The 13123-nt window shown below is 32.0% G+C and overlaps 1 protein-coding gene across 5 annotated transcripts in view; it reads left to right on the top strand.

Moving 5' to 3' along the window:
* The window catches only part of ADGRL3 (adhesion G protein-coupled receptor L3), an 872689-nt gene extending 859784 nt beyond the window's left edge, over window positions 1-12905 (top strand). For 4 of the 5 annotated variants that reach the window (XM_060012458.1, XM_060012455.1, XM_060012456.1 and 1 more), the window contains one exon: window positions 4780-12905. In XM_060012458.1, coding sequence (XP_059868441.1) covers window positions 4780-5579 — 800 coding nt within the window. In that variant the 3' untranslated portion in view covers window positions 5580-12905. Of the gene's footprint in view, window positions 1-842; window positions 903-4779 lie in introns of all 5 variants that reach the window. The other variant, XM_060012453.1, reaches the window with a different exon arrangement.
* Window positions 12906-13123: the final 218 nt, after the last annotated feature.

Here is a 13123-nt window from a genome sequence, read left to right as displayed (position 1 = left end):
TTGTCAATGTCCCTATTTCATTGTAGCACTCAATGATGTGTATATTACATAATGCACTAAATGTGGTTTGTCAGAACAATTTTGCAGACCTTATAGAGTCTTGTTTGGGTTTTTCCCTTTATTTTCATTGGGCTAAATGACATAAGTGTGTCATTAGAGTATTTTAAATTGTTCTGACATATTAATAAGTTTTGAATGATGTTAAATGAAGATTTACACCATATTTGCATATTAAATCTATTCTACATTATTCACCTTATACAAAGAGTTGTTGGAAATTGTTTTAAAATAAGTAATAGTTTAGATCATATTTTGTTTAGCTTTTTTGATTATTCAGATATAATTTCTAATGTCTTAAATAATGAAAAACTAACAATCATTAATCTGTATGTTTTCCTTAATTCAGTATCTGCCTTCTTGTCTTATCTTACTCCTGGTATCCTAAATTAGGAGATTTTTCTAAGGATGGAACACTATTATAAACACTATCCAAGAGAAATTCTCACGACAAAATTTAAAATAATACCATATAAATCCAAAGTTTTATTCCTATCGAGCCTATTACTGAATATTGCTATTAAGATTATAAAAAAATGCACAAAGGATTCTTCAGAATGGATTTGATGTTTATGCCAGTAAATTAAATTCTACTGACTTTTCTTAAAAACAAAAGTAAATAATTTTATTATTGGTTTTCAGAGTCAGAAATGGAATTGTTCAACTACTTTATGTTTTAATATTTTTGAGATGTTAAGAAACTATGGTAGTGCTTAAAATAATTTTTTTACCACTGAACAAAAAACTTGGTGATTGTCATATTGCTACTAATCTTATGCTTTCAGATGAATGCACTTATATTCTTACTGGCAAGGTGAAATCTTACATGAAATATAGGTGGCTCGGTATGTACTGGAGTGGATTATGTTGAATTACCACTTGGTTCTGTTCTGTTGGTCCTTTAATTCTGTTGTACCAATGCCATTCAAGCAAAGAAGCATTCAGATTTAAAGTATCCATTTTTGTTTGTGATGCCTTTATTTAAAATATGTAAAGATATGTTACAGTATTACTAATGCATATAGAGTTAGGAATAAAGATAAATAATATAATTTTGTTATATTAGATTCAGATTCTATCTGTGGAAATATTTAAAACTTCATGCATAGTACTTCTGGACCATTATCTTCTTGTCAGTATTGGAGAATTTAGTTTTTGTTAGATAAATCTCATTATAGATTAACCTGTCAACAAAATGTAATATAGAGAAGTCATGCTTTTACAAGTTAATTTACATTTTAAAGTAACTGAATTCAATTCTAAAACTTTAAAGAAAAACATATCTCTAGGATGGGATATAGTGAAGAATACATTATAGTTGTCAAGAATACAAGGTTATAGTATAAAGTATATAAATAAATATTCTGTTATAGCTTTCAAAGCCTAAGGCAGATGTGAGGAGAAGGAGGTAGATAGTAGTGCACGGAGGCAATCTAGAAGATTCCCATTATGATCCCAGTTCTGCCACTGTTAGCAGAAGTGGCGTTAGATAAGGCTCAGTCTCTTTTGGTTGAAGCTTCCTCATCTTAAAAAGCAGGAACTGAACTTCAGTTATCTCTTATGTGCTTTCCAGTTCTAAAATGTTATCATTTACGGAAGGAGCCATAATGAGCCTACTAGCAATTTCCATCTGTTGCTATACTAGTTTGGCTTTTTATTTCCAATTCTCTTTCTAAATGTGTTTTGAAACTTTAGAAGAAATTTTCTCTGCATTTTGAAATATTGTTGGTCTTTTGCTGAGAAGCAAGTCGACTTTTAAAGTACAAAAACAGTATCTCTAAAGCAACGGCTAAATTATAACAAGTTGGAATCTCTTGAAATGATACAGCCCAATGACATCGCTGGTTTTTATTTTGTGATGATTTAACCTTCTTATAAACAAAATCAGCAAGAGCAGGTTTTTTGACAGGATTAATATATGAGGGTTTTCTTTTTTTAAATAATTTTGCTACTATTGTTTTTAAAGGATTAACTTTTAAAATGTTAGATTGCATATGATTGTGCAACAGTCCAGAAGAAAACCTGATATTGATTGGTGGTATTTTTTCCCCCCTCACATTTTCTTGATACAGAATAATGGTTGCATTTAGCCTTTTTCTTTCTCCATAGTTATACAACTTTTGAATATGAGCTCCAGAAATGACAGTATCGATCAGTATAATTTACAAATGATAAAAAGCACTTGTATAGGTACAGTGGGAGAAAAATAACCTTTGTACATGAAAAAAAAAGATACATAAGAGAAAACACAATTATGAAAAGTTCAAACTGTGGTATTTTTCTCTGTATATAAACAAAAGAATTTATTTATAATCTTGCTGAAAAATTTTAAAGTTAAATGACATTCCTTAGAAGCAAATATGTCCTAACCTATACACACACACATATACATAATACTGAATTTTAGTTGTGGAAATAGTCATAGCTTGCCCTCAAGATTTTACTCTCTTTGGTTGGTGTGATAATTTTAACTTTAAAATAAGTGTGTATTTGTTTGAAATTTACAAACTGCAGAAACGCTTATTAAAGACTCATTAGCATGTATTATGGGGGTTTCTTATTTTCTGACTAACATTTCAGTATTTTTAATTATGATAAACCATGTAACACAGACTCATGAATTTTGGGGCAGTGGAACTATTTCCTTTGACTCTTTTTTCTGCATATCATCAATTTGCTTTTTACTCATGTTTCTTCTACTGTCGCTGTAAGCTTACTTGTTGTTTTTTCTTTCCTTTTCTTCATGCTGTCGTTTAGAGCCCTACAGAGAGACAAGTATGGGAGTAAAGCTAAACATTGCATATCAAATGTAATTTTTTTTAGTTCACTTTTATTGCATCACATATAGATGATGTAGTTATTAAAAACAGTTCATCTCACAATTTAAAAACTAAAGAACCTATGAATCAACTTATATAAATATATGTTAATAGAGATTAGACGCTTTTGTTGTCTGATTCTTTTATTGTGTCACATAACATAGTTGTTAAGTCTCATGTAATGTTTGTGTGAGTTAAATTGTTTTTAAATTAAGCATTTATTTTTGCTAAGTAATTCATAAACTTTTAATTTTCATTACTACATTCCATCATACAAATACATGCAACATACCCAGTTTATTTAACTATGGCTGTTTTCAAGCCATACCCAATGCATTGACAACAGAAGTAATAAACACATGTTTCAATGCATCAGTTGCTCAACCATAACCATCAAGCCTACCATAGCAGCCTCTGCAGCAGCAATCACCCATCACATATGGCCCTTTAAAAAGCATTTACTTTTATTTTTTCTTAACATTGTGGATTTGTCTACAAGATATCTTATAACATGAAAATAAATCGCTTCACCCTATGTCTGTGATGGCTGCTTTTTTAATGTATTTAATGCATTGCTATTTTTGAAAACTGTGTTACTTGAATACAGAGTATGCATCAGAAGTCCATATAAAAATTGTTATATTTGGGATACTTTATTTAAACAAGTAATGAACTAGTTGTTTTGGTAAACATAACTGCATCACAGATATAGAATGAATGCTATATTTTCACAAGTTAGTGATGTTTTGACAAGTTTAATAGAATTCTTCAATTAATTGTTCTATAAAGAAATACCCTTTATTATTTAGCAGTATTTGTTAAATGTTTGTGTTTTATTTTCTTTTGTGTTTGCATTTGGAGAGATTTATGGAACTATTATAGATCCTTGGATTTCTGTTCGTTCAAGAAAATGCAAAAACCTTGAAGAAGCATGTGGTCAAATTTATTTCACTGCAGCTGTTTCTTCCCAGAATAAGACATTTAATCTCTTTTAAACCCAAAGTTTAATATGCACACAAAGTCATCACTCGTTATGAAATGTAACCTTTAATACTGACACTGTGTTTTTAGGAATCAGATCCCCCATGTCTTTACACAGTCTTTTGTAGAATTATCTAATGACCCTAAACAATTACTAATGGATTAATATATAATAGTAACGAAAGTACTTATAGCAGAAAAAAAAATTGGAAAGTAAATCCAAATATTTTTTTTTGAAAATTCCTATGTGCAAATTACTTTGAAGTGCCATTTATTTGACTAGGCATTATTTCATGACTATATCATTCTGACAGATTTAACATAATCCTTTTGTGGTTTTGTGTGTAAGGATTATTTTCAATCTTATAAATTACGTATCAGATCATTAGAGCCTGCTCAAATCTTTTACTTTGACCAGTATATTCAAAGTACCACACATGAATTATGTTAATTTTATACCTATTTCAATTTTAAGACAGCACATAAAATTAAAGGTAATGAATTATTGGATTGACTTTGGTGTGTATAAATTGAAAGCTATGAATGACTACAGCAAAATTTTGCGTTTTTTTCCCTAAGTTATAACCAAATATGTTTCAAATACTGTCAAACAATGTTTGTGTGGAAATTGCAAATTTATAGGGTTTTTTTAAATTCTTTTAAAGATTTACTTTAAATACTTCTTTTCTGTTTATAAGATTTCTATCAATTGTCCAAGTATCATATATATATATATATATATAGATATATAGATATGTACATACAGATTTAATATTTTTTTATTTCCAAACATTTTATACTTAATTAAAATTGCTAGCAATTTATACATACTTCATAGTCGGGTGTTTTCGCTTTTGTGTTTGTGTGTGTGTTCTATGGCCAATTGGATATAAATGTCATAATGTTTTGTAATCTTTTTCAGAGGGGCTTCTGAACAATGCCAGGGATACAAGTGTCATGGATACTCTACCACTGAATGGTAACCATGGCAATAGTTACAGCATTGCCAGTGGCGAATACTTGAGCAACTGTGTGCAAATCATAGACCGTGGCTATAACCATAACGAGACCGCCCTAGAGAAAAAGATTCTGAAGGAACTCACTTCCAACTATATCCCGTCTTACCTGAATAACCATGAGCGCTCCAGCGAACAGAACAGGAATCTGATGAACAAGCTGGTGAATAACCTGGGCAGTGGGAGTGAAGATGATGCCATTGTCCTGGATGATGCCACCTCCTTTAACCATGAGGAGAGTCTGGGCCTAGAACTAATTCATGAGGAATCTGATGCTCCTTTGCTGCCCCCAAGAGTTTACTCCACAGAGAACCACCAGCCACATCATTACACCAGAAGGCGGATCCCCCAAGACCACAGTGAGAGCTTTTTCCCTTTGCTAACCAACGAGCACACAGAAGATCTCCAGTCACCCCATAGGGACTCTCTCTACACCAGCATGCCGGCACTGGCTGGTGTGCCCGCCGCAGAGAGCGTTACCACCAGCACCCAGACCGAACCCCCACTGGCCAAATGTGGTGATGCCGAAGATGTTTACTACAAAAGCATGCCAAACCTAGGCTCCAGAAACCACATCCATCAGCTGCATACCTACTACCAGCTAGGCCGCGGTAGCAGTGATGGATTTATAGTTCCTCCAAACAAAGATGGGACCCCTCCAGAGGGGAGTTCAAAAGGACCTGCTCATTTGGTCACTAGCCTATAGAAGATGACAGAAATTTAAGCCAACAAAACTGCTAACACCTGGTTGACTGTTCTGAGTTGATATAAGCAGTGGTAATAATGTGTGTACTCCTAAATATGCTGTTCTTAAACGACAAACACAAACTCTCAGACTTCTTTTTTTTTTTTTTTTTTAAACTGGGATTTTTTTAGGTCAGCCCAGGGGAGAAAGATCATTGCTGAAATTCCCCTGTGCCAGCTTCTTTCCTGTCCTTCCCCCCTCAGATGGAGACTTCATTATGTTAATGAACGAGATTTGAAGAAGATGGCGCTCATTGTGGCCTTGTTGAATTATGTTGTGTTTGTTCTAACATCTCTGATGCTCTGTTACTATAATTACAAGGACCTGATTTTTTAAAAGGCCAGAACACTTGTCTGAAAATTAGTAACAATGCTGCATCTAGATTGGAGTGCTGCACAAACATAAAATCAAAGCAAACTATCACATAGTGGTTTTTAGTCGCTCACAACCTGAATTCACCACAGCAGGAATAGCTGAGGTGTACAAAATAAAACAACAAAATCGATAATGAAATGGAGGGGAATTCTAGAATTATATGCTAAATGCATATTTTATGATTTGCTGTATTAACTGATGATAAAACTAATGGCAGAAAAAAATTTGAACAATTCTATGTAATGTACAGATACTAGCATTGCACATGTAGTCTGCTTTCTGTTCCTCCAGAATTTGAGTCCTGTTAATGTAGTGGAAAAAAAAGAAATTTTCTTTTTCTTTCGTGCTGGTCTTGCAAGTTTGTCTACCAGTAAGAGAGCAAAGTTTCCTTCCTTTCTTCTTTTTTTCTTCATTTTCTTTTCTTTCTTTCTTTCGTTCTTTTTTTTTTTTTGCCTTTTTTTTCTTTAAAATTTCACATGGCAAAAAATAAATAAATAAATAAAATAAATGAAACTATCACTTTATAAGAATCATTTTCTAGTAATGCAAACAAATTATTTTTTACAAAAAAAATAAAATAAATAAAATTAGACTTCCTTCCCTCACTATATATCTTTATTCAGTCAGAATATTTCCAAGAACATTTTTGCAATTAGAGCAGGAAGAACTTTTCTGTTTACAGTGCACATCTGTTGTAATGCAAAACATATTTGGCAAGCAGTTCATCACTAAGAGAGTAGCTATGATTCTAGAAGTAAAGAGGTGTCAATAGAACTAGTGGGGCTTCTGCATGTGAGAAATGGTATCCCATGGGTGTGAAAGTGCTGAATGCTCAGTCTGTTCCCCAAGTGGGCACCTGCACTACCAATTTTTAAAAGAAATTCACTCCCTCGTAGAAAGAATTGAAAGGTCAATTATTTTGAAGTGATTTTTTTAAAAACTTCTGTTTATTAACAGGAAAATTTATTTATTTGACAGGATTTTAAGTAATGTAGGAATACAAGAGGTAAATTAGCAGCACATATAATTTTTTTTAAATTTATGATCCATTTTGTATGGTCTCAAAGTTGGATGACCTCATTACTAATATTTGTTGTAAAAGTGAAACTTGTTTGCCAACCAATAAACAACTGATTGAGATTTAGAAGATATTGTATTGATGTATGTACTATATGATTAATTATTCTTTTCATTTTTCTCGTCTTTCCTTCTGTTTTCAATATATAAACTTTGTTGATCCTCTATGGCCCAAATGAGCCATGCAAAAGAAATCAACCTGCCTAAACTAAGCACAAAATTATACAGTTTTTGCAAAGTAATCCAGAAAAATGGGATGGGCATGTTTATGTTGGCTGAAATAAGATGCATAACGTACTTTCGAGCAGGTTAATATATAGGTTACTATGTGCTTATTTATAAGCCAACTGCAGTCACACGGCTTATTATAAATAAGTCAGCTTCAGTCAGAGATTTCAGTATTGAACTGGGGAAGGGGGGAATCATATTTTTTCCTCCTTTGTATGCTTCATTTTGATGTTGGATAATAAATTCACTCAATTGGCTAAAAATGCAAGAATAATGGCAAGGAGAATATCCATTTTATAAAGATGGTACTATAAGACAGTTTTTTGCTAATTCTTTGTTTTTCTATATGTGGATAAAATGGGAGGGAAAAAGTCCTTTTAAAGAAACTTTCTAGATCTCCAATTACTGAAGAATCTTTACCAGCAGTGTCCAAGCATGGAGATCCTCCTAGGGCAAAGTTAGAATGCATTTGCCAAATTGTAATTTCTGTTATATTATGCGATATCTTGGCAATTTCTCTTTCTTTATTTTTTCAAAAAAAATTTAAGCACCAGCCACTTATAAATGAATTTCTTAAGATTAGAAGGAGTAGTTTAGAGAATAGCCAGTAATCTATACATACAGTTTTAAAATCTATAACAAAAGAAAAAATTCTGTGCTGGGCCAGAGTACATCATAACCTTAAATTAATATCACCTCAAAATATCTTATGCACCATTCCTTTTTAGTCATTTGACATAAGTATTTTTTAAGTCTACAGATTTTCTCTAAGTTGCAGGAGAACCACAAGCTTTAATAGTAATTAAGTTTTCTCCTACCACATATGGCAATATTAGCACCTGAAAGGTGGTTAGCCCATCTGTTACATAGAATACATTTGGTCATGAAAGAATCCCTTTTAGACATGTTTAAGGTAACTTCAGAAACACAAATGTAGTCTGTGGATTTATAAGTATTTATGCTAGTTTTGCCAATCCAACAGTAATCTATATGAAAGCAGCGCCATCAATAAGAAGCTAGTTTCACAGAATAATGGGGAAACTACCTCAATTCAGCTTGCTGATGCTGCCGATTCTGATTTTCTGCTATTGCTGACTCCCCGCCCATTATCTTTTGTGTTTCATTATATGGAAATTTGAAGCCAATAGCTTCCCAGCTCTACATAGTCCAAATTGAAGAAAATCACTTGAATACGTAAACTGGTATGGAAAGCCATTCAGTCCTGTTAGTTCCTACCAAGTTCTTACATCAAGATGAAAGGGTGAGATTTTTGAACTTGCATACATCGTAATTGGTGTGCTTTCAGCAAGACTTAAGATCCCAAAGACTTTCACATGAAGATATTATTCCCCCAAATTCAATGTGACTATAATGAAAACAAAACTGGATGAAAGTTAATTATGTATACATTTCAATAGAAATTTGTGTATGTCTAACATGTACTCATTTAGTCCTCTTTACCCTAGCAAGGGTTGAATTCCTGAACTTGAATCTTTTTTTTACATGCATTTTCATGTGTAGCAACTGATAACTTAATAACTAAAATTTTCTCATTTTTTGCCATTTTGGCTGTCTCTATATTTGCAATACCCTGTGACATTCATGACCTTATTTGCATATTTCTGATGTGTTTATCTGATTTTCCATTAAGAAGTAAATTTTCATCAAATATACTATACATACATAGCACATTATTTGGATAGCTGGAAGTAAAAGTTATGCCAATGAAACAAATTATTATTTCCAAGTAAAATAATATTTTCATAACATTTTACACTTTTTTTTCCCTCTTTGAGGTCTATTTCACCTGATACTTTATTAGGACACTAGCTAACAAAGCTCATGTTATTTGATTCAGAAGCTGTTGGATTGTTGCACAGCTCACATTCCTAACTGATAATATTTATGGAGAAATATAAATTTTGTGAAGGAGAATAGGCTGGAATTCCAATTCAATTTTTGAACATCCCTCTTTGTTTTCACTCTACTACAATTAAAAATACTATACTTAAATAATAATTGCTATGCTAAAATAATCATAATGACAAAAAAAAGAACTGACATGAGGACAATCTTCTTGAGATAAAAATAGTGGGGAAAATGTAGTAATCAAATTCAGGTAATGGAAACCCCTTAACTTCCTGTAATACAAATTCACAATGACTTAAAATGTAGTTTATTATGTGTATTTTTAAATTCCCCATTAATCTAAAAATGTTGACATATTGATGAAAGGTCTTTAAAATTTCATCTTGTGATTTTTTAATATTAACTTGGTGTGACATGTTTTCGTAATAATGGAGATAAGCATGTAAGTGAATTAGTAATTTTATAAAGAACCCATAGACATAAATTTAGGCAATATCTTCAGCTTTTCCCCTCATGCTTGTTCAGATCCATTGACTAATTTGCTTATTTTTTGAAAATGGCATTAAAAACTTCAAAGACTGACTTTTTGCTCAATTATAGAGACCAAAAGGGAGAGAAAAAATATTTCTTCTGGGTTGTCTAAGGATCAACTGAAAATTAATCAATCATCACCTCCTATTAGTGAAAGAATAATTCATTTTTAGAAGTTGTCCATCAGTAGTGTACCAAAGTGCTACTTCTTGGGGCATTCTTCAAAAAACACAAAACACTGCAGAATTACAATGCAGTCAATTAAAATTTGGAGAGAGAGAAATTTAGAGAGAGGAAAAAAAAAGAACCCAAACCCTAATTTGATTTTGAGCAATTCTGAAAATATTGACATGAATGTCCTTTCTTCTCTAACAAAAATATTTTAGATAAAATAAAAATATGTATGATCTCCCCAGTATATTATAGTATCAAGGTATTAAGAATTAATTAGTTCACGTTTAGCAATTCATAACTCACCACATAGATAATTCTTATGCATTTCTAAGTAATACTTTAAATATATCTCATGTTAGATTTCTGCACATCAGTAAATTAGGAACATGGAAGCACAAGAGTGAAGCAGCAGCTTTGCAAAATAGTTTATGGAAGAATTTTTGTGCAAATGAATTCTACATGAGACGCATCTTTGACCTTATAAAATAGATTCGGTAGATCCAAACTGTAAATTCAATTTTGTAATCAGCAAATAGGTCCTTATTAAAGCATCTGGAAAATATTGCTAAATATCTAAATTTTCATTTCTAGACTAGAAGAAGTTAAAGTGTTGGTAGCTGCTGCTTTCCTGCTTAGGCTGTAAGAGGAATCTTTCCTGTTTACTAATTAACCTGATTACTTCTTCTTTGCTTTAAAAGGGAAATCAATCTTCAACTTTCACCTATACACATACTTACATACTCCATTCCTTTTATTTCCAGCCTGCAAAGGAAATAGCTTGTTTACATTATTGCAAACTTTGTGATTTTTGCAATGAAACAGGTAGTTATGGTTTTGCGTATTCTCATTTGAAATAAAATTATTGCTATTCCCTCTTTTAAAAGTTAAAAGTCAGCACTTCTTTAACATCTAGGATCTTTGTTATTATTCAAATGTCTTGATTTCAACTATGTTGTGATATTTCTTTCTCTCTCAATATTACATCACGCAAATTTTTCTTAATTTGTGTCCCTTTAGAATATTTATTGCATTTAGGTAAATACAAACTATGATTTTTAAGAAGGCATGTGAAAGGAGAACTTTGATTTGCGTGAAGAAGTCTAGGAAGACTATACACGGAAAAAACCTCTATTGAGATAACAAAGTCTTTTCAATCACAATAGGAACAGGAGAGCAGAACTAAGTTGGCAAATTCATGGTGAGGTAACTGGACCTAAATTAGAGATACAGAGAAAAATTATCCAGGAAAAAAATAATAAAATTCCTTAGAGTGATAAAAATCTTAAACACTGTACCCAATGCTATTGATGTGTTGAAAAAAATAAAATTGAAGTTTACCATATTATAATTTTAACCTGCTGATTCCACAGAAAACACTAAAACACTTTTAACACTCTTTAGGCATTTCTTGTCTAAGTATTGTTGCCTCAATTCACCTTCACTCTCTAATCTGCTTACTCTGTTGTATGCCAACGCAGTTAATGCTGCTAGTAGCTTTGTACCTTTTAAAGCTTTACTATGAATCTTTCTAATAAACATTAAATTAATATTAAATTGGAATTATGTATGTTGTGCAAAATAATTCATAACCAAGCAATAGTCATAGGATAATTCATTATATATATATATATATATTACTTTGAGACTGAACAAATAGTTACACTGCTGAAAATATTACTCTCAAGTCCTTCTCTCTCTTCAATTATTGTAGTCAATTCATAAAATTCTGCAGACAGTTGTACACATGATATGTTATCAAAGTGCTCCATAATCCAAATGTGTCTAAAAGTATTCCAATGCTTCTTTCATTCTAGAATGCTAAAGGAAAGAGCTTGAAAGAAGAGAAAGTAAAGCTGTCTTCTAAGTATCTAATTTAGATAAATATTGTCATTCAGAATGAAAAATTTTGAAATGAGAACGTTCCACTTTGTGGTCTGAGGGAGAGGTTATTAAAGATTACACTTAGTCCGGTATTGGAGGATTTTAATTTTTTTTTTTTTTTTTTTTTTTGTGGTACGCGGGCCTCTCGCTGTTGTGGCCTCTCCCAGGAAGTTAAGTTTGTCTCAGTGGCCCAAGACTGCAGAATTTCACAGTACATTGGCAAGGAAATGTGTTTAAAATCCATACCCAAAGTGGCTTTTTAAAGGTTAAAAATTCCTGATTCTTCTTAATGTGAAACTGGCAAAATAGTCCTGGCTTCAAAATGAAACGTCTTAGTTGACCTAAAAAAATGGCAAAATTTATGAATGCCATCAACTCTTTAATAGTAGGTAGAGGTCTTTGGGGATGGAACTCAGGATACACTGACTAGAACAGAGTGTCCTCTTATGCAGACCACTGCCTAGTCCTCTAGAACATTTTTAATGCCTTGAATTTCAACTTGTCACAATATCTTATGTTTTGAATGACATCATGAATCAAGAGATGAGTAAAAAAACATTTAAAGTTGGTTTTCATGCCGCATTTGAAAATAAAGATTTCCTTTACCATCCTAAGTAATAAAAGATGATATGTCTTGAAACAGCTGTGGGCAATTAGAATGTTTTCATTTATAAACAAGTCTTATTTGTATATTCTGACACTGCTCTTTGCCTATGAACTACAAAGACAAGAATTGTAGAAAGGGTCAACTTGATTTCCCTTAATGGCTTCTGTGAATGTATTGGAAAATGGAAGGATAATTGAAAAAGTTTTTTCATACTGTTTTCCCACTTGCCAAGCATTAAATCTAATTCAAGATACATCTTTTTTAAAAAATGATAGTTTACTTTAAAAACTAACAACTAATTAGGCTATTTCTCATTGATAAGAAAAATCATTTTTTAGGAGCAAGAATATAGCTATTGCAAGCTTTGGTCTCTTACATTCTCATATATTACACATGGCATTACTCTTACCATATACACCCACCAGATTTCAATCTATTGGATTTTTTTCCCTTGTACAACCTTTCCAACCTCTTTTTTTCCCCCTTAAATCTTCTGTACAATCACATGTAAAGTCATGAGCTACAAACCTCAATAAAAAATATCAGTGAACAATAAGTGATGTAGTCACTGTTATTATATGGTAATACTCAAACATTGGTTTGGGGACAGTGTTTCAAACTGAAGGATAATAACTGAAACATGGACTCCTTGTATATTTTCTTACTATCCCCGCACCCTTCAATCTCCTCTCATATATTGAAAATAAAATGTGAGGCTTTTTTCTTTATGTTTCCAGAGAACTGCTGCCACCCAAGGTGTCTG

Source organism: Delphinus delphis, chromosome 5, assembly GCF_949987515.2.
Source record: "Delphinus delphis chromosome 5, mDelDel1.2, whole genome shotgun sequence".
Lineage (NCBI taxonomy): Eukaryota > Metazoa > Chordata > Mammalia > Artiodactyla > Delphinidae > Delphinus > Delphinus delphis.
This window is presented reverse-complemented; position numbering and strand designations above follow the sequence as displayed.